The 23,523-nt window shown below is 40.2% G+C and overlaps 1 protein-coding gene across 1 annotated transcript in view; it reads left to right on the top strand.

Moving 5' to 3' along the window:
- The window catches only part of B4GALT5 (beta-1,4-galactosyltransferase 5), a 175,087-nt gene extending 151,940 nt beyond the window's left edge, over positions 1–23,147 (top strand). Inside the window, exons 5-9 of the mRNA XM_078650456.1 lie at positions 6,991–7,107; positions 7,609–7,796; positions 12,436–12,558; positions 15,998–16,099; positions 22,852–23,147. Of these exons, the coding sequence (XP_078506582.1) occupies positions 6,991–7,107; positions 7,609–7,796; positions 12,436–12,558; positions 15,998–16,099; positions 22,852–22,999 (678 nt within the window). The 3' untranslated portion in view covers positions 23,000–23,147. The remainder of the gene's footprint in view (positions 1–6,990; positions 7,108–7,608; positions 7,797–12,435; positions 12,559–15,997; positions 16,100–22,851) is intronic.
- Positions 23,148–23,523: the final 376 nt, after the last annotated feature.

The following is a 23,523-nucleotide window of genomic DNA, read 5'->3' on the forward strand; positions in this document are numbered from 1 at the left end:
TGAGACCAAGATGGTTCCCCACTGACCAAAATCGTTTCTCTTTTGTATCTTGGTGCATCGAACTAACTTTGAATGAGTGGCCCGTAATGCGTAAAGTCGAGTGTACTTCCTCCATCCCAGAAGTCGAACGATGAGCTTCTCAGAATCTATTGCATGACATTTTTGTTGTGTGGTAAAGATCCATACTTTGATGTGTGCATATCCCTGCGCCAAGCACCCATTGCCAAGCACGAGGTTATGACGCAATGCGACAAGTGTTTATTACGAAAAACCATCGGTACCTTGGAGCAAAATAAGTAGCATTTTACGTGACTGTTTCAAATTTAAAAAAATTGATTATTTAAAAAAAAAATCACATTTTATTTTACAGCTACTGAAAGCTGAAATAATTTTACAACAGTCGCACACAGTAAAACACAGCCTAAATTAGAATTGACTATTCCCATGGTTTGTGTGTATAGATTTTTCCATCTTTCTTCTATCATTTAGTTCAATGACTTGTCTCATAGCCTCCATCTGAGACCATGTTCACAGTGGTGATTCGATGGTCATAGCAGATGGGGGTCTGCATTTCCTGAAGGTGGCCCTTTGTGTCAAGACAAAGCTTATCTGCTGTCAACAGACGCTTCCCTTTCCTCTCTTGCATTATTCTCTTCTTAAATCCTATTCTTTTGTAAGTTGCAAGTGTCCATTTGTAGGACAAAATACACAAGCCTTTCTTTCTCTGAAACCTCCACTTGAGACCACATGGACTGTTAAGGCCATGACTTATGACTTTTGCTGTCAAGATTGGGTCTGTTTTGCAGGGTGGAAGAGCCCTCCTTTGCTCAGTTACATTTGCCATTTCCTTTATCTCATTCCCCACCTTTGTTTGTGATGTGAACAGACAGGAACTGACCCATCACAGGCAATCCCGAGCACATCTTCATAGCAGTTGTAAACATGACATTAAGGTGATGAAAGGAATTTTATTTAAACATGATTGTTTCCGCAATCCAGCATCCAAAGCACTTAATTTTATTAATGTAATTTATTAAACATATATCTAGCCCAAGGAGGCCACGTAATGCAGTACATAGCAGGAGATCATTCATTCAGCTATGTTACACTTCCCAGATTTGCATAGGGAGGCAAAGTGCACTGGAAAGGCCATGGGTCGTGAGTGATGCACGGTTTGCAGTTTATTGGGGTTAAACTTACAACCCACATAACAGAAACTGTTGTGTCCCTCTGTTAAGCAGCAGATGGCTGTACCGTGCATGCACACATATGACACATTCATGCAACACCTTGTTTTATTCCATAGGTAATCTCTTAGTTATGTCATTGACATTCCTATAGCGCCCAATCAAGTTTCTGTAGACAGTGGGGTAGGACTTCCATATAATATGGCAGTTTCTTTTGCCCATCTGAAAACTCTTTTATTAAGTTGTAGGTGAATTATCTTTGTGTTTCACGGGTAAGACCAAGGGGTTTTACAAGATTGGTTAGAAGTTTATTCCATGAGTGGACATGCGCATTGCCTGCCAGGCAGGTAGGTGAAGGGTGTGTGCCTGTGTGTATGTGGGAATCAGCTGGTGACCTCAGTACTTGCATAATGAGTTGTGTGTTCTGGTTCCCAACTGTGTGGCATAGCTGAGCTGCGTTGGGTGTGTGCCAATAGTGTTGGGTGTCCCAGGCGTAGCCTGCATTTAGATACACTTTACAGCAGTAAACAATAACTCTGCAGATACACTCCCTGCCATCTGAATGGGCAATTATTTGGCTAGGAAGGCGTCCAACAGCGCTTTCGTCCCTTAGTTACATACCACACACATACATTTGCTAGTCAATGGACATTTGTGGCATCTGAGGAGATACATAAGCAGTTTGATGCAGCCCAAATGCTAATTAGCAATACCATAATGCATTCTGCGTTGGATGTGTGCAGTTGTCTGCGGTGTCCTCTAGCTGAAAGTTAGCCTACCTAAGGCAAATATTCTAACTCAAAGCATTGTATTTTTAGAGGCAATGGGGAACCCTCAATCACTGTAGACTTGATTTTCTTTTTTATTTTGTATACTTGTCCTTCCAAGATGAAGACTTGAACCCCTCGAGCCATAGGATGCCTGGCTGGCCCAGTCGCTCAACATAAAGTTTATTCACTCCGTGCACTTGTGTAAACAAAGATTACTTAACAGGGAGGCACTATATGATTGTGTAGGCTAGGCAGCTGGCCAGCATATTTCCTAGTCTCTCGTATTCACGTGCAGGGCCAGCTTAGCGCTGGTGGCGCCCTGTGCGACAATGTTTGTTGGCAGGTCCCAATGACCTCCTTTGTTACTGATTCCCTCACTACCCCTCTCCAACAGTAGCCCTCAAGTCCCCATAACCACTCTCTCACCCCTGCACTTCTTTTGTTTTATGGCGGCGCTCATGCCAGTGTAGGGTGTCAGAGCACTTTACATCACACACATTACACGGAGACCATGAATCACACGAGTGGGAATCAATGTATAGAAATTGTTACATAAGACAGGGGACTACAAGGTGTACGGGTTTCATGTCAACCATACTTGTAGATAGTACAGTTTGGGTGCTTGCCCTGGAGAAGCACACACTCAGAATTTAAAATGTAACACCAAGGTTGGGGGTTGTCTTTGCTAATAAGAATTGATTTCCACCCAAATTAACTCTTTTTTGCAACATTAGGATAATGAAAGACAGGATAGGAAAACGTAACGTTCTAACCTATACCTTGCAGTTTGCATTCAGCTCTTTGATGACAGTAAATAGGTCACTGTTCTATATTAGGATATGCGAGTAACAAAAGGATGTCTGTGACAAAAGCAGTAACCCACTGAACTATTTACAATATACGCACTTCTGTGATCTTCAAGGTGTACCTTCTTTGCCGCAGGCTTATAAACCTTCTGTGCTACCTTATGATGTGTCAAAACTGCCACTAGACAAAGCTCCGATCTCTCTCCAGCAGACTCATTAATCACCAGAGTTATCTTGACATTTTTGTTGTTGCATGCAAATGGCAGGAGGCAAAGAAGCTGCAGCAGATGCTTTCACACCCACAACATATTTCAAAACAGGAGGCCAACTTGAAGTCAGCGTCCAGATCGCACCGCCCTAGAGCCAGCTCTGTTCATGTGTATCCACTGCCTTTGTTTTCAACCACTCTGACTTATTTGTGAAAATACTAGTACTGTGTGTAATTAACGCATACCTTCAAGTGAAGGCTGCAGCCTACTTTCATCTCACCACCAGGGCCAAACTGGGAACAGCAACCAGCCCTGGCAGATTGCTGCTCGACTGCCCTGGGAGTGGGGTGGGGTGGGGTGGGGTGCAGCAGGAAGCACCTCTCTTCCTTTTGTTACAGGGGTCCGATATTGCAGCACTGCTGCAAAAATGACCTCCAGTGACGAAGCCGGGCACCACGGGCACAAAACCAGCCCCACCCCTTCAGTCCACAGGGCAAGTCCCCGGTGCCCACTATGTCCAGTCCGGCCCTGCTCTCCACTTGCTATCAAATGTTTGCCACAGGACCACCTTAAATGCTTTGCATAAGAGGCGCAGGGCTTCTATTGTGCATCAAGTGACTTATCAAAAGACCATGGGATATACATGCCTGCGGAGTGGATGTAAATTAAACAGGTTTACCTTTTCCAAACTTTTTTATTATTCGAATAGTGTAGGTGAAGCATTCACTATATATACCCGTTCATTACTAGGAGGCCTGGTTACTAGTACCGCAGCCAGTGCAGTGGCATAGTGGCCCAGAGGTGTGTGGGGCCCAACTGGGAACCCAAAGCAGCCCTGGCAAGTTCGTCAGACCAGCCGCTGGGGAAGCACTGCCTGGCCCCGGGAGGCATAAAACACTTGGCTAGCTTCTTATGCTACTGGGGCAGATATTGCAGTACTACTGCAAAACTAGCCCCCGCCACTGCAAAACAGGCCCACACCCTTCCAGCCTCCCAGGGAAATGCCCAATGCCCGCTACGGCCAGTCCGGCCCTGGGGAACCTGTCTGCCCTGCACCGGCCTACCCCACATATTTATGTTGTGTTCCTAGGACCTGGCTACTTAGTATTTACTGCTGGCAGGTGGAAGTGAGCATGGGTTAAGGTTGGGGACTAGAGTGGCACAGAAAACAAGATCAGTCCAGCCAGCAACAGGAGTACCTAGATGTAGACCTCAAGCACAAATAATATAATAGCTAAGAAAATTGAATAGGACGCAGAGAATATTTTCAGCTTGCATGTAAACCTACCAGTCACATCTACACATCTCTCAATACGTGCCTATCTACACCTATCCACTTATAGCTTGTGAGTTTGTGGGCACTCACAAACTCCTCTGTGAATCCCCGCTCCAAGGGATTGGAGTAATTCTCCTTTCAATGTGATAAAGGGGGACAAGGCACTCAAAACGTTTCAAGGGTGTAGAGGAAGGGATTCTTTGAAGTGTAAAATGTTTTCCCTGGAAGGAGTAAGTAAAGCATTTGCATGTGGACAGTGGGCTGCAGTTTCCAAGTGTGGCGTTATTCCCTGCATATAACTCCTGACTGAGGAAGTAGCCGATGACACTTCATATTCCAAGCAGGACGATTGAAAAGCAGAGGCAGGCATAGCTTTCCGAGCTCACCACTGGGACTGTTTGTGGATTCCTAACAGTTCTACATTTACCACCTCGCACAGGAGGACATCTACGACTGTCAATGGACAACCTTTCTTTGCGAATCGGGCTGGCTGCTCATTTTCAGATTCTGACCGAGGGAAACCCACTATTGCCTTGCTTGAGAAACTGTGTCCCATTACTAGTGTGCTGCGCATCAGACCGTGATGGGGCTCCTGTGTCACGAACCACAGTTGTGGCCATTAACCGGCAGTCATTTAGCACAAAGTCTTGGCCAACGGCCAAGGCAAGCAGCGACAGGCCTTGGATTTGTCAACAGGGAATGCCATTGACTGGCGCGGCTCCTCTGTTTGATGAGCGTGTTTATCTTTAGAATCGGGGGAGGAGTCTTGTTTGCTCAGCATTCCGAGTGTGAGGTAGTATGAAAACCTCACAAAGTATACCTGGCTCTGACACAGCCTTTGATTCACTTTTGCATCATCTAATGCAGAGTTCTTCAAAGTCGATCGTTGAGTGTCAGATCCATGCCAGAGTTTTAAGATAACTACATTTATCTAAATTGGGATATGCTAAAAATCTGGCATGGATACAACCCTCCAGGACCCACGTTGCGCAGTTTTAATGAACCAATGTCTTGGCTTAAGCAGAGGGTTAAGAGTTGCGCCTCTCCCTGTCCAGCCATTCATATCTTCCTCTTCCTCACTCACCCTCTTTCCCCCCTCCCTCTCCTTCTCCCCCTCCCTCTCCTTCTCCCCCTCCCTCTCCTTCTCCCCCTCCCTCTCCTTCTCCCCCTCCCTCTCCTTCTCTCCCTCCCTCTCCTTCTGTTGCAGTACTTCATTCAAGATGTGTTCACCCTCCCCTGCTCGCCCACCCCATTTATCTTAGAACTCGTCCTTCTTCCCTTCCTTATTCTGTCTGTCCATTCGCAATAAGGTTCTTCCCTCCTCTTATCACTCTGCCCATCTGTTTGTGACCGACTCTCTCCTCTCCTGGCCCTGAAAGGGCATTGAGAGCTACCAAATGTGACAAACCCATTATTCTTGTAAGGACCAGCCCACATGTGGATCCATCAACCCCTAAATATGAGCAGCTTGTGCTGAGGTTCTTCTAGGTGTTTGATGGAGCACCAGTTTCAGAGCAGTCCACCCTCGTCCAGACCGGTCTCATCCTCTCCACCGTCGTCTCATTCCTGACATGGGCTTGCCTTATACGTCTTTCCTTTCTCACTCTATTGCTCCTTTCATCACCGTCTCCAACCTCTTTCTCTTGTGGCCACTTTATTCATCATAGTCGGTCTCTCCTATTCGCGAAGGCGCGTTGACTCTTTAAAATGCAGTACGGTGCCCCCTAGTGCTGTACAGGTTCACTGCATTTTAAATGTATAAGAAGCACTCCAACATGCAAACCTGTTTATTGCCTGGAACCCGGAAAATTCTGCCTCCCTTTCCGTTTCCTCTATGTGATACTATAGAGAAAAATAAAAAATAAATCGACAGCTTCTTATACGGTTTCTGATCATAATATAGAAAATGTAACAATTTGTAGAGTGCAGGTTTTGAAATAAGACGGGTCTACTAGTGTTAACAATTGATTCCGCAGCTACAGGTTTTCCCAAAGCAATGTATGACTTGCCTTTTGTGAGTGGCACCTCAAATCTTTCAGATAGGGGATCATGAACACACTACAACTTGTTGAAAAATACAATCTTGATTGTTCAGAAGAATGACTCATCGAAGGCCATAACTCACAAATTCTTCTGGTGCACCAAAGTGACACTTAGATGCTCAAAACGTTATTTGCATTTGTAAATTATTCATTTTGACGTGTAACATATTATCACTTATATTGGTGAAATATCTGTCTGGGGTGAATATTCCAATATCCAAAATATGGGGTTGGAACATAGGGTTCCTTACTGTTGAACTTAATGAACACCCGCAAATTTGCACATTTGTGAATCTTTTAGTAGCTCTTGCAGGTAGATTCTCACAATGTAATTGTACACAGATTTACTGCAAGGAAAGATATGGGCAAGTGCCCTTCCAGGGTGGGAAAGGGAAAGCAGAAACTCCAAATTTAATGCGGATGGAGGAGAAGGGACTTTCTCTACAGACAAATACACAATTCCTTAGCATTTACTCATGCACCCACTTTCATAAATTCTGTATATTTTACTACTCATGGGGCTTTAAATTTTCATAAATGTTATCAAGTATGCATGGCATATTTTATGAATTCAGGTAAAGAATGAAATATATTCCAAAGGCAGCCTCAACATCTGTGAGTGTATATCTTCAACTTTTTGATGTGTGATTGAGGTGCACTGTTTATTAACTTTTTATAATTTGTCTATTTTTATGTGTAGGTGGCCATTCTCATACCATTCCGCAATCGTCATGAGCACCTGCCTGTTTTATTCAAGCACCTAATTCCAATGCTTCAAAGACAGCGGTTGCAGTTTGCGTTTTACGTCATTGAGCAAGTAAGTGAAATTCAGCATTTATTAGGCGCGATCATCAGTGGTATTGCTGCACAATGCATATTTCTTAAACATACGGTTTAGAGAGCGGTGTTATCTCTGCGGTATACCAAATGCGCATGCAGACCGTTCTTCCGGATATAATCTTCCCTGCCTCTGTTAGTATAGACCACTGATACACATTCTGTGCTCCAATACAACATGGTTTGGCTGCACTCAAAAATACTTTCATGAACAAATAATGCATAGGGTGTAAGCTTGCATACTTGGCATCAAAAAAGAGGTGCTCTTACCTAGACTCTTTAGTTGGGTAGATTTGATTTGACAAAATCAGGACTTTCAAATAAAAGGGAGTGGTTAATCTTGGTGCTTAACCAATAAAATAGGATGGTGTGAAAGTATACATAGGGCATGTTGCATGAGTGCGGTTAAGTACTTTTGGTTTAATAAAGCACTGTACAATATTTGGTCTAATACACTGTGCAAATCTTTGAATTGTTAAAGACTGGTAACCAGCCCTTCAATCGCGCCATGCTGTTCAATGTTGGATTTGTGGAAGCGATGAAGGATCTGGACTGGGACTGCATGATATTCCATGACGTGGATCACATACCGGAGAACGATCACAACTACTATGGCTGTGGGGAAATGCCACGACACTTTGCAGCGAAACTCGACAAGTATATGTATTTGTAAGTATTTCTTTAATTTTACAGGTCTGACATAGCAGTTTAATGTCAATAATTGTGTTACTCTAAACCTATCTGTGGTTTGTATATATTTAACCTGTCTTTGCCATTTTTTGATTTGACTGCTTGTGCCTGTGTCAACAGCCTCTTCACATGCCGTTTATGATGTACTGAGCAGTGAATGGTGGACTTGGCGGTGATTATGATATATTAAATATATGGGCTCCAACCTTAAATAAAGAGAACATTGATTGATGCAGGCACATTGTCACAACAGGCATAATGATGGCATGGTGTTAGAAATTCTAGTGCAGCTTAAAGATGATCGCGAACAGAGGGTCATAGGAAGGGAATCAGCGCATTGCAAAATGGCCGCATTTTCTAATGCCGCTAGCAGTGACTGGAAAGTCTCTACTTTTTGTGAACTCCACTCATCCTCTTAAAGAGCATCGACAGCAACTTTAATCAGACATATAGTTTCTTCTTCCCTTTTAATCAACCTTTGTGAATCAGTCACTGTACTTAGGAAATAGTTTCTGAAGGATGCAGTTGATGGTAAACTTTAATAATATATTCATTAACAATTAGCATAATTAAATGGATAATCATTACAAAGGGGGAATGAAAGGCTGAATGCACGAATGCGAGGGTGTCACCGGAATATTCTCCCAAAAGTCAATATCTTATCAAACCGGTACCATGGCACGTGGACAATTTACAACAGGTCCTATTACATTCAGAAAGGGTAGCAGGTGATCTAATCCTGAGCTGTACCTTTGCCTATGGAAATGGAGCATTGTTTTAGGGTAGAAATTATTGCTCTTTACAAAAGACATTGCATGCAAATCATGCATCCAAAAGCTAGAGGGCTGCATTTATTGGTGTTTTTCCGAAAAGGGATGATGATCCCGCAGAATCCACATCCATCTTGCAATAATAACTTGTTACTGACAATTCCATATTCTCAAAAATATTGACAACTATTCCACTCTAAATTGTGAACCAGCAAGGTAGTATTGGTGGTTAGTCAGGGATTAAAACCTCAAATGGTTTCCTAGCACCTAGTGATGCTGCAGAGTGCCACAATACTCTATTCATAGCTGTCTTCATATATCTGGAAAATACATTTGGTGGCATAGGCTGACTTGATTTAAGTATTGCTGGAAGAACTTGCATGCTCGGATAATTTTGATAGTTGCAGTAGTCATTTTATGTACACTGCTAATGAGATTAAGGGTCTGATTTAGACTTTGGCAGGCACGTTACCCCATCACAAATGTGACGGACCGCCTGTCTGCTGTATTACAAGTGCCATTGAATATAATGCACTTGTAATGCAGCGGGTGGGATATCCATCACATTTGTGATGGAGTAACCCGTCCACTAAAGTCTTAATCAAGCCCTAATTGCATAATCAGCACCAAATGCTCCAAGGATTCCCATTTTATCCCCCTCCCCTTATAGATGGTCTTGTGTTAGAAATCTATTGCAATTTGATATTACAATGTGTTCGTGCCAAGGCATTCCACACACATACACATCAGATTCCCACAGCTTCCAAACCGATTTTTAAATATTTCCTGAAGTTATTGGACAATCAAAATCTCTCGGTATAAGTAGATGATAGAGTATATTAATACTATGTAAATGAACAGTGTCCTATTTAAAGTTTGGTTCCTAACACAGAAAGCATGAGTCAATTCCTCTGGGGCAGGACAAACCTAAGGATTCAAGGCAAATATCCCAGTTTAGCCGACTTCATGGGAAGCAGAACCATAAGAGATGTTCATTTAGAAATTGGACAAAGCTAATGTGTCTACGAGATTGTGATCAAACGATGTCAATGGTTTCGGAAGGTGTCCACTTACAGACAGTGTGGGGCGATCACATTGAACCCCAAAATGAGAAAGACTGGCACTGGAAACATGGTGCATTTGCTATGTAATATTTAAAGGACGCAAAGGGTAAATGCCAACATTGTGACGGTGGTAAGGACGAGAATCAGAATCTGTTAGATCAGTGATTAATGGCCCTGGTATAATTTTAAGTTTAACTAAGAGAAATACTTTCTTACAGCCGACAGCGTAAATATTTCCTTACATTGCTTTTAAAATGAACAGTTTACTACCTTTACTAGTGCCATACATATCAGTTAATTGTCCATTATCACTTAACATGTACTACTTTCACCTACACGATTGATCGTAATCTTTTTTTTTGTTTACTTTTTTGTTCAGATTTTTCTTCACTACTATTCCTAGAAAGGCGGTAACAACGTTGGATCACTTTGTGATAGAAATTTCTGTTCACATGGTCCCATATTTAGATTTAGTAAAGTAATCACATAACCAAGAATCAGTGGGTTACCCATGGGAGACCAATCATTTTAGGTTGTAACGACTTTAAAGAAGAATAAGCTTTGCCAAGGCTAATTTATTTGCCCTTGGCAAGCCAGCATTATTATTATTATTATTATTTTTACAAACATATGTGATAGGTATAAAAGAGTAAAAGTAACAATAAAATGAATAAAAAAGAAAAATGTCTCATAGCGGCACAAATGTTTCCAAAAAAAGTAAATAAAAAAGACCATTGAAAAAATAGAAAATGAAAGTACAGTAGAGATTGGTCAAGCTCTGAAATAGTTATTTTGTAGGTGGGATGGTACAAGTGTAAGAGCAAAAGGAAATCATTTACAGCAAAGCGAGTCAATGACTCCATTTGCCTCATGCTGTAGCCTGTGAGGGGTGAAAGCACAATGTGAATGCCACTTAAACAGACCAGTTGGATGAAAAGGGTTGATCAAAAGCCCCTCTGTGTATATAGCTGTTATTTTTGTCATGATGCAGTTTTTGGAAAACATGAGCCTTGCATGACATCTATAGCTGTCTGTAAACCAGATATAAAACTGTAGTGAGTTTCTCCTTTTGAGCATTAGGTCTCTTGACCTATGTATTGTGCAGTTGCACCTCCTGTCTTTGTGTCCAGAACCCCATTCACCTGTCCGAATACTCATATTGAAGTTGTGACTGCTGTCATTGCGTAACAATTACATTTAAGTCAGCGATTGAACACATTTTATGTCTAGTTGGCAGCTCAAATTAAAATAGTGTTCCACTCGCCCCCACATTGATGTCAAGTAAGTTAATCTTGGTGTTGCTTACACATTTCAAATATGAGTTTGCTGGAGAACTATCCTCAAACATTTTTATATCATCTTCTTTATCTTGTTAGCTCCATGAGCACTACTTTGGTCATGTTGCTTGTCAAAAAACATGGATAACTTGACTTAGGACCATCATCTATTAACTGGAAAAATGTCTGCCTGTGAGCAGATAATTTCAAGCATGTATGGTGAAAACTGCTAAGTACTCGCTATAGGTGTTCCACAGTTGTGTCAACTTAATCTCCAAGATTTCCAGTAGAATTTCATATTCGTTGGTAGCCGTGGCTATATAGCCTTTTACTACATCAGGTTGTAATGCTGTGACCGCTACTATCATTTTTTGTGTACAGCTGGATTTCCACAGTACAGTCCATATTAGTATTTTAATTCAGAAAGAGTACAAGTGGAATAACTCTCCAGTTTGAGTAACCATGCAGTTTGATATTATTCTTCAGTGATTTACATAGTCTAACATTTATGCAAGGAGCTCATTGCAGAAGATTCCAGGGTGGTTGGGCAAAACAAAAGGAACAATATATAGGTTTTGCCTCCTTGTTTTAGCTAATGGCTCTATCAATAAATCAAACAGAAATATGAAAAAAAACATCTTGTCTTGTCCCACATCCAAGATTGTATTGACCTTTTAGTTTGTGGTTGACAACAATTCTTGTCTTGGACCTACCCTAATTAAGACTTTAGTTCCTAAATAAAACTCTGTTGAAACGGCCAAAAGAAAAAAGACCAAAACATGATAAAATGCCTTTGCAGCCACAAAAACAGACTAACAAGGCTGTATATTTTGAAAGAATGTTTTATATTATTTTGGTAATTTTCTTTTTAAAGCAAAATGTGTGCAAATACCTCCCATTCATTTTCTGGAACAGTGATAATTAACGTTGCAGAATGAAGGGAATAGCCCAGTTTAAATTTGTTTTTGTCCATGAAATGCCTTTACAATTGTTTTCTCATTTTAGTTATTCTCCGAGATGGAGATCAACCACCTGTGTCAATACTAATTCATGAACAAGTCAAAATAATAAATTGACAGCATAAAGCCTTTTTGTCCTGCATACATTTAATTTGCTATTACAGTATTTCATCTGTTGGTATGCATTTATGACTAAATCTTTACATCTGTGTCAAATACTGTAAAACTGTAGTTCGTGTAAAAAAACTAGAGAGGCACTTTTTCTGTATGTAGGGGACATACGTGTATAAACATATGCAAATTCGCCGCCTAGAAAACATGTATGCGTAACTTTCCTTTTCGTTTTGAGAGAACACAGTCTTTGGTGTTTTGTCCTTTTCTGTAATAAAAAAAATTATGGAAGGGCTTTTTTCCTGGATTTTTAAGCTTCAATATTTAATAGTTGAATATTATCAACACTGGCGTCCTAATAATTGCATGCATTGTTCCAATATCAATACAGAAGAGCTCTCGTGTCATTGTTTATTTTCTCTTTTGCCTTTGCTCAGACTACCGTATGCAGAATTCTTTGGTGGTGTGAGTGGTTTAACAGTTGAACAGTACCGGAAGATTAATGGCTTTCCTAATGCCTTTTGGGGATGGGGTGGTGAAGATGATGATCTTTGGCACAGGTAGTGTATATTCAATCATAATACAATTGTACAACTTTCGTGTGTAGTTACGCTATCAGCCAATTTGAGTATTTTCGTTCTTAAAAAAACAAACTATTTATGACTGATTTCTAGAATTTATGGAAATGGTCGCTGATGTAATTTGTGAAAAAAGTTTATAATAGCTGTCGATTTGGAGAACGGATTACATAACTAGTTTATAGCGTCAGTGAAATGTTTTTTTTCTAGATAACTATAGTAGTCCCACCACTTATAATTTATGCAAATGATTATAGAAATGGCCGACTTTGCATTCACCAATCACTACTCCATAATCATTTGCGAGAATTTTCAGACGTTGCCATGACTTGCTCTCAATGAATACAATTGCATCCAAAATTCATTTGGTTAAGTTAAGGAACCTTCATAGTTTAAAGAGGTAATTAAAGGTAAAAATGTGATAGAACTATTTAAGATGATGTTTCATTCCCACTGGCATTGTTGGATATAGGTTTTATAGTATTATGGGTAGAATTATTCATTACCCGTATTAGCTGTGGGACACATGGCTACTCTTTAACCTGGAGGGCCAGAATTAATCTCAAGAGAAAATGGAAGTAGTGGATGGACTGGAGCTAACACCTATAGTTGATCAATTTCTTTAAAACAGAATGTCTCTACTCCTCCCCTCCTTCCTGACCAGTGGATGAAGAGGGGCATGATTGTTTAGATCCATGTAACCTCCCACTAGAAAGTAAGCAGGATGTTACTTGCCATATCAGATATGTGACTTACAGACTGTTAAGAACTTGAGGTTAACTCTTTGGAGAAATGTTAGGATAGCAAAGTTGACAAAAATAAGATAGGCCCAAGCAGATGTGGGATAGCTGTGGTCGTTCTGAGCAACCGGATTGTTTGCCACTTTCAAGTGATTAATCTTAAATTCAAAGTAGTGACCGGTAACATTTATTTGACCACCTAAGCTCTCGTGGATTGTGATACGCATCTATCGACAACTTCGCTGTAATCCACATTTTGGGGAAGATTTTCTGTAAGTGTTGAATTAAGTGATGGGCATCAAGCACCATCGAGCCATTTTAGGAGATTATCATTTATTAGCCATTCAGGAAGGTAGGCAAACTGACTGCTTTATTTCTGAGTCGCCTTGAAGCATTGGGAGTATATTCGCCTACTCAAAAAATGGGCCAAAGCAATGGCTGGATTCATATAACAGATATGCTTACTTCACACTTTACTTAGAATTTTATTTCTGGATCCACCATGGCCATATTTCATTTCAGCTGTATTATGGGAGTGAATGGGCAATTCTATCAGTGGGCTGAACACTTCTCAAAAAGAAATTAGAGAAAACTCTTATAATAAGCAATGGAACCATTTTCGTTTGAGGCATTTAAATTGTTTAATATTTAAATATGTACAATACTAGCCTATACAAATGGTAGGTGACAAGTTATCACCAGTTCAAAAGATTCTAGTTTTTGGGAACTCTATAATGAAGCAGGAAAGGGATGGCATAAATGCAACAAACTACATAACAGCAACTAAATCACATTATTTTAATTCAAGGGTCAAAAAGGATCGAACATATATTGTATACCCTCTATGTATTCTAGGACATCCAGCAAGTTATTATCTGCACAGAAGACACAAAAATATTTTATTGGCGAAGGGCCAAATAATTGGAAGCAACTAGAAACATCACAACATACGAGGAGACATCTTAGGCATCTTCCTCGTGTCCTCCACCCTTAAGATCCCAGATTTTTAATGAACCAAGGTGTTTAAAATTACAAATTGAGGCCAGAATTATGTTATTCTTGGTCTAGTAGGAGGCTGCCCTTCATTTCTTGTGGATGAAATGTTCTCCTCGATATCCTCAGTGGTCTCTCAAACAGCAAATTGCTCAATATTTGAAGTCAGAGTCCATGACTTGATAATGCAGCATGCTCATTCACACCCACAGAAACCTAGAACTTTCAAGTAGTAAATTATTTTAATCTTCTATCTGCAGTATGTAGACTTCCCATTACAGTTGGATCAACCTCAAATGCATTCATTCCTTCCTCCCTTACTTTAAGTATTCAGATATGGCTTGACTTAATTTTTGTTAGAGTGAATTGACACATTTTCAAAATTTGCATAACACGTAAAATTCATATTGAGAAACTAGAGGCATCAAGTTCGCTTGTTCATAGGTTCTACAGCATAGCATTATCACCAGCTACTGATAGGAAATCCACTGTATGATACTTATTTCCTATATTGCAATTATTTATGTGATGAAATAGCGGAATTGGAAAGTCAGATTATCAAGTTTGAGAGTATGGTTTTTGTAACAGATAGTGTATCTCTCAATAAGAAACAAAATTATGTAAATCAATTAAAAGTTAATTTATTATGTGCATTTTGTGGTGAAATAAAAACGCGGTTGCTGAATAACAATGCCCGATTTCAGATCTGATATTACAGGGTGTAATTCCGCTTGATCTAAAGAAAATGAGTCACCGACTTTGTGGAATTATGACCTAAATGAAGTTGTATAAATGAAATAATATGAAAATGTACTATTATCTCAATAATGTACTCAAAGGGTTCCGTCAAGTTCAAAACTCAAAGGAGTTTTAGATGTGCTCTATATTTTATTTCTTTTCAACAGCAGGATGAGAAAAATAACTTGAAACAATGTATTAAAAAAGAGCGTACCCGAGGGATTTGGTAGGCAAAAAAATGCTACATCAGTATTATGATAGCTAAGGAGCAAGTGCCCGAATTTCAAATGGTATCATTAAAAACATAATGTTTGAATTTGTTTTGTTAAAATTTAAATAGTTGCAAATGAGCTTCGTAAACCAAACTCCAAGTAACTTTGAATTAAATGATGTTGCATAGACGTATTCACATGCAGTCTTCTGATTTGTTTTCATGTACAACATTCACCATTCCGCCTATGTTTTCTTGTAAGTATGTCATTATTCTGATCAATGTTTTCAGCTAATCAACTTACTAGTCTCTAAACAAAGTGCCCAGTGTAACATGAAAAGTGTTTATTCAAATCCGTGTGTGGGCCTCTCTTATGTTCATTGACACCCCTGTTCAATACATAATTCTAAACCACTGACTTTTATGCAAATATACAAACTCTTAGGGGCCTTTTACGATAGCGATTTTCCCGCATCCTCCGGGCCGGCGGAAGCCACCGCCGGCCCGGTGGATGCGGGAAAACCGCCGCGGAGCCTTGAAAGACCCACCGCCAAATTAGGATGGCTGGTGGGTCTTGCAATCTGTCCGCAGCTTTTCTGCCGCGGTCGCCTTCCGACCGCGGCGGAAAAGCTTTAACATGGCTGGTGGCGGACAGACTCGGGTCCGTCCGCCATCATAATCGGCCCCTTAGTTTGTATGCAGATTTACATGCGCAATTAACCGCATCTTTCCTTTTCAGGGTGAAGTATGCTGGCTACTCAGTGACACGACCAAGAGGAGACCTAGGGAAGTACAAATCAATTCCTCACCACCATAGAGGAGAAGTTCAGTTCTTGGGAAGGTAGGTTTTTATGGAAAACTGTCTACTATTAAATTTTCTGTTAGCGTTGTTATGTACCTTGCCTTTTAGAAAAGCCATTATAGATGTAAGCTTGTCTGTGCTGTGGCTTCTCAGCAAGGCATTTGATACTTTATTCTGAATTCATTGTATTTGGTTAACCAGTTATCTGCAGCATTAATTCACATGGAATTATTAGTCTAATTGATTTCAAATGTATAGGTTATTAGACTACCATTAAGTTGATAACATTGATATAACTATTTATACCCACGCTTAAAAGTGTAAAGAGTTTGGTATGAAGCACTGCACAAATTATTACTGCTCGTGGAAAGAAACTGTACTTTGTATCTCTCTAAATCAATAATGGGAACAATGATTTTCACTGAATGGTTCCGAGTGCCTTAAACAATGGGGGCGTTAATCAAGATGTCTCTCACACACAAGCTACAAAATGGAAGTTAACTTGTTGCAAATGGTGAAGTTAACAGATATTGCATTGAATCTATGGCCTTTTTCCTCCTGATTTTTCAAGATCCCCCCTCGAACCACGACTGTCCCACAGGACCACCAGTTAAGGCGTTAAAGGTGGTTATGGCACATATAAGAGAGAGTGGATGTCTCCTGACAAACTCATGTGCACCCCACTAACAAACCTACACATGATACCTGCCATCCATCCACTCTCTGCCATACCTCCAGCCCCAAATATTATCCTCCTTGAAATATAGAAGGAAACCTCTACCAAGTCCAATATCCCCAACCTGCCCTAACTTCTTAAAGACTACTCCAACCTCACTTTGTATACAGTAAAGTACCACAGGCTCCTTGTGCTTTGCTCCTCATAAACTTCAGGAGAGTAGAAAGTAACTACTGTACATGGACACTGTTGTGTCAGACTGACATGACTACTTGTTGCTTGATCTGTGTTTAACTGAGTGCACGGTAATGTTGTGCCTCTTGGTTCTCTAGGTTGCAATATCAGAGTAAAGGTAGTGTTGAGAAGCGGTGAGTTTATAGATATTTTCTGAATGAAATATTGTCTGATTTAGCACTTGAAAAAGGGCTTTCACTTTTTTTGTAAACAGATTTGGAATCAAGTAGTCTGGTGCCCAGACTTTGTAGGTCCAAGGGATCTTTAATAAAAGAAGCAATACAGAGTGATGTTTCTGGTATTCAAGAAGTACACAATTTTCTTCAGTCATAAGAAAGGAACTTGACTTTAGAACACCTCCACGGGGTGCTTAATTGTGGTATTCTATGGTGGTGCCTCCTGAAGTTACTGGATGGATCTGAGAACTGGGGTGATATTTTCTCTCTGGTGATTGTCTGACCAGAGACGCGCCACAGTGTTTTGAAGCCTCCTGAAGCAATATATTATAAATGCAGGGAGGAGCAAATAATCAGTGTTTGTGCCTGGAGACTTATTTGAGGGTAGTCCAGAAGAAAATGTCCAAGGGTCTAAAGATGAAAGTATTCTGCTCAAATTACTAATGGCATCTGGGGTCCTTTAGGCCAATTATGTTCTCAAAGAATGCCTAGGTTCTGTATGGTCTGAGCAGGGAATTGCCCTATGTGGAATATAAAAATTCTGGGGGCCATAAGATACAATAAGGCCCATTGGCTGGGTTCAGTTTTAATTTGTTCAGTTTTATTCAATTTTGACCATTTTTGTGTACATTTTGAGCGTCTCTAGACTATCTGTATGATTTGAGGAGACGTCAAAAGATTTCCATGTAAACAATGTAAATTTTAAACACTGAGATTTCCACAGAGTGCCTGTGAAGTCATTATGTTTGCTTTAGGCACCACAAGGGATCTAAATTTAGAACATATATCGGAGTAAGTTTGAAGGCTACCTGATCCGTTATGCTAGTATTAAGGAACTTTTTCTTTAGGTTACAAATAGCATTCCTGTACTGATGAGTTTCCTGTCAAAATTTGTAATTGTAACTGGCTCTCGGTTTTCTCATGACTTGTCATTTTTGCCCCTCAGACCACAATTTTCAGAGTTCTCAGTAGGGTCAGAGCAATTGAGTTGACTCAATCTATCCTAAAGCTATTGACAGACTTCAGAATGATGGGACTTTCTCAGCTTTGCATGGCAAGTTTCCTGTGGTACAATTGGTTGCAAAAGCTAGTTGTTTTAGGCAACTTGTAGGTAGATGAAACTTTATCTATCACCTCATAACTATTGGGGGGGGGGGTCTGTTATTTTTTATGTTAATGGAAATTAAACATAATGCTTTTTATATTTCACCCTCCAACTCATTGCATCAGTATTGGAACAGGAATGTCCTCTCCATGGTGCACGGACATATACCCCTGGTTTGAGTACCGTTTCTTTAAGTTTAATGATATCCTGATATTTATTTTAGCGTAATGTCATGCTATTCTAGTTTGAACGCAGCCTGTCCCTATTAATAAGATTTCCTAAATCTGTTCTGTTACCTGAAGGCAATTACCAAGCATGGCTTCTTAGTGGGCTTTAAACTACTGTCCATGCCCTGGTGGGGTTCACAAGAAGAGGCTGTGACAGAGTACCATGTTCTTTGAATCTATATTGTGATGAGACCCTTTTCTATGTTTTAAGGAGAGGCAATCCTATTGGCGCTCTCGTTTAAAATTCTGCTGTTCTGTGACACCAAGAATCTTCTGCTGGCAACCCTGGTGCATGTCAGTTGCATGTATGTGCAATGAGTGTTAGCGTTAGTTTGGTAGTAGGACTCACCCAGTTTTAGCATAGCATAAAATGGAGGATGAGGACAGTTTCCCCAGACAGTGGAAGTGTATTGCCTGCAATCCTGTAGCTGGATGACAGAGATGAAGACACCGAAGTGTGAGAGGGTGAAGACTGGGGTACCTTTTAGAAATTCAGCGAAGAACTTGATAGTGAATGGCTTCTGAGTAGTTGTCCCTGAGCACTGTCATTCGGCAGATGGTAGGGTTGAAGGATGGGACTGCAGTCTCTGTTGTTCAAAGTGATGATGTTTCTAGGCACCCCCCAATCCTTTTACCTGTCTCTGATTACTGCTTTAGAGAAGCTGAAGACTCCCAGGTGCATAAATCTCACAATTGATTATGTCCATGTTTTTGATGCTTCTAGTGTCCATCCCAAACCCAAGACAGTGATAACAGCCACATTTTGGAATTTCCTCCCTCTCCATCTGCATGCTGAGTGGTACTTTTTAAGGTTCAGAAATCCATTAATGAGCCAACTCTTTCTTTAAGAGATAAGACTGTCGCACATATGGGAAATCTTATCACCAACAGGCTTCAGCGATAGTTGCATTATAGCGATTCCTCTTCATAGTTTGCAAACCACTATGTAGTTTCGTTAAATGATGAATTATTTATTTCTACTGTGTGAATAAAGTACTTTATTTTTATATGAAGGATAAACACAGGGCTGGACATTGTTATTGTTTCTTATCTGTGACTCTTGAGTTCTGAGCTGTTCCCCCGTCTCACCCAATATTTTCCGGAAAAGCCTTTGATTACCACCCCTCACTAACCTGAGAGTCCAGGGCCATAAGGGTTGTACTCTGCCGATTAAAAACTGTCATAGAAGTACGACTCTGGACACCAGAGACAACCAACCTCAACCAACACGGTTTGTGCCCAGCAGTGCCAGCCTTCACTGTAGCCCACTGAATACGGGCCGACAATAAGGTTCAGCACGTCTAGGGAGTTTCTTAGAGGAGAACTCAGAGTCAAACGGTCCGTATATTAGGGGCATCTCAATTAACCACATAGTAGTAATTTAATTGCTAAATGTTGAGTTGTGTATTGCTCCTCAGGGGCGCAGCCTAACAGCAGAGGCTTTTTAAATGCTGGAGGTGGTTTTGCGGTGACCCATTTTGCTCTAGTCTCTCCATTGGCCTGGCAGAGGAATTTACGTCTGACAGGCTCAGACTACTCTGCCCACCAAATTTAGATAGGGTTGCCAAGCTTGGTGCACGTCTCTGTCAACATGGTGGAGCCATCTGTCAAACTTATTTTTTTCATTTAAAAAAGAAAATCCCAAAGCAGGATTTATTTTTGTAAATAAAAACATTGCCTCCTCTTTAGGAGCATTATCTCCCAATGCGAGGGGTGCATTAGACATATTTCTAAGCCAAAACGGGCAGTGAAAAACGACCTCTATGTCCGCCTATCTAAATTAGGTAGGCGGACATAGAGGTCAGCCTCCGATAGCCCTTACTATGTTGGGCATGGCGGAGACAAAGCAATCTCTGCCATGGTTACGACTAGGGTCCACTGGTTTCTAAATTCGGTGGGTGGACCATTATCTTGGCGGTAGGGATACTTCACAGCAATTCCAACTAAATAAATGTCCAAGAACACCACATAAAACAGGTGGGTTTAAAAAATCTACGTTTCTCTGACAACCTCAATCCTGCCCAAAACTGGTAGGTTCTGTTTCTTTCACTAGTTGCTAAGCTTCAAGGTGCCACTAGTCTGCAGGCAATAGCCATTTTTGTCAAAAAGGAAACAGTTCTGTTTTCAGGGTTGTTTCACTTTTAAAATGTTGTTCTGTGTAATCTGGAAGGTTTATTATCTGAAATATAAAATTAGAATTGACAAAGAGTATGGGAGTAGATCTCAAAGAAAACTACCTCTGTTTAAAAGCTATATATGCCCAAAAACAGCCCTTATTAGGTACATTTCATCTCAAATGTCTGTTTTGGCATGCATCTTGCATTGTAGCTGTAGATAACCCGTTTTAATAATAAAACCTGCAAATGGTATGTGGAAGTACAATATCTTTGTAATCTGTTTTTCGTGCTACAGACTTTAATTTGAAATAATCGCATCACGTAGTTATAAATCAGCGGCGGCCGCTGTAGGTAAGAGCGGTGCAGGGGTGGCTGGGGGGGGGATTTAGAGAGACGATCACAGTGAAAATTAAATAAATAATTAATTTTCCCTTGTCGTTTCTCGAAATCCCCCCCAGCCGGCCCCACCGCTCTTACCTGCAGAGACCATGGCTGCTATAAACATTTGTCTACCTGAGCTGTAATCCACCAACAAACATGGAAAAACACCCAATTATGCGTATAAAGCTTATATGAAAACATTTGCATTTTTAATTTTGGCTACATATGACTTTAGCTGTCAGAAGTCCTCATCTCATCAGTTCTTTAAAAAGGCAGTGATAGGTACTGAGAGAGTGTGTGCTTTTGTCCAACCTCTTTAGCCGTTGATGTTTCATGATTTGCATTGCTTGAATATAAAAACTATATAATAAAAATATAAAAACTATATAATAGTTTGCTGTGCATACCTTTTACGTTCACCTCGTAGAACGCAGACTTAATTTTCTAATTTATTTTCACAACACACTTTTTGAGGTTGCAGCTTAACTATGCTAAAGCAGTCAATTGAGTAATAAGGACCTACCACCCAGGTCCCATATTGTGTCAGTCTAAGATATTGCTCGACTTTGGAATTTTATTTCTAGGGAGCTGGGAGCAACTCGCACTGTCTCCCAACTATTACTAAACACTTCACCTAACAAACAAGCAGACCTATTGGCTCTGCAAATGCTTATTTTATTAGCCACAAATCTACAATTGCACTGTAGTGAGGGACATAATTGCGAGGTGGGAGATTCAATTATGGATTGTCGACAAGCAAACTGTGCAACATAGTATGCAATTCAAGTAAAGTTAATCGACTCTATGATGTTTATCTGTTATAGCATTTTAACTTTCTGGTTCACAAGGGATTCAAGTTCTACAACATGTAGCTTTTTTAAGAATAAAAGATAAACACATTCAGCAAATATCACAAAAACTGTTCTTCACCAAAATAATTATAATTTCTTGCACGGAAGCTAGAGGAATGCTTATTTTTCGCTCTTTACCTTCTGCCTCACAGTGATGGCACAGGCCGTATAACTTATGCAATGTTGTATTTAGCAAATACCAAGCTAAAATGTACATGTTCAGTATAATATAAGTTGACTACCTTATATATTTTGTGCCTCCCAGTCATGTCCTAAAACTTGCCTTTGGTTTCAGCCTTACAGATGGTTTACATTGCAAGTCCTTAAGAAACACCTTTTTCATTAAGAAACTTATCCTCAAATCAGTATAATCTTTTAACCGCATCGCTGCGGCGGCTTTTCCCGCTGTGCGCGGTAATTTTAAAAATACCGCGTTACATGACGAGCTCAGCTCGTCATGAGCGCACGGCAGGTTACGCTCTTGACTAGGCGAGCTCGTCATCAGCCTGGAAGGGGTTAATATTAATTGCATACACACCTCACAATGCTGTACTTTAGAGAACTTTGGACTCAAGATATCAACATCTAGGTATTCTTTGAAAGTCTAACATCCTCTTGATCCAGCTGATAATTTGAGAACAGTTGCTGAAATAACTGCTGCTTTGAGAACAGTTTGTGTTGTAAGTAGTGAAAAAAACACTTAATAGATCATGTATAGATGACATTGAATTATTTATGATTTATAATCCTCCCCCTTTACACCGTCTACATTCATCATTTTCGAATTTACATTTGCTTGCCAAAATTATTGCTTCTTTAATTGCCTAAATACAGCTATGAACAGCTAAAAGGCGACCTTTTAAGTTTTTGCAATGTCTAGGCGTGTGTTACATTCCATATAAAATGATTTAGGTGAAGTTTGAATTTTTTGCCTTAACATTTTGGTCAATATATTTGAGGTAATTGAAAGTTATGCTCTTTTTAACTGCATGATTTAATTTTCTTTACTTTTTTCTATCAACAGATATTCCTTGCTGAGAAGGTCGAAAGAGAGGCAAACCTTGGATGGTTTAAACAATTTGAACTACTCTCCAAATATTACATTCAGTGCCCTGTACAAAAATATAACCGTAGACTTGACGCCAGAGCTGGCTCTGGTAGGCGATTATTGAGTGTCGCACTAGTCATCATCTGTAGTTGGCCAAATATACATCAAAAACTTTAAAGAGGAGCAATCACGTGTTGGAGTTACCAATGACCGCTTTGGCTGCTTTATGAAGAATCTGAGTGGTCAGGAAGAAAATGAATTGGCTCCCTCAGAATTTTAAAATGGCACTTGGGAACTTTTTCTGTCCTCAACTGGAGGAAGCACCACAGCTGAACACAGAATGTCTGCGAGAGAAGCAATGATGGAAGGTCCTGGACAATTAAGGCTTATTTTTGCTCTGGGAGCTAGAACCATTTGAGAAGCCAGTTATCTTTAACTAAGAAGAAACACACCATGTCAAACCAACTTAATATCTAATTCTTTTCTTATAAAGCTTTGCTGTACATGTGCAACACACACACACATCTGTACCTGCATGTTTGCATATTTAGCTATGACGAGTCACTTCGATTTTGAGTTTAATACTGTACATGTATGTACGTGTGTGCATATATTTATATATATATATATATATATATACACACACGC

The sequence above is a fragment of the Lissotriton helveticus genome, chromosome 7 (genome assembly GCF_964261635.1).
Source record: "Lissotriton helveticus chromosome 7, aLisHel1.1, whole genome shotgun sequence".
Lineage (NCBI taxonomy): Eukaryota > Metazoa > Chordata > Amphibia > Caudata > Salamandridae > Lissotriton > Lissotriton helveticus.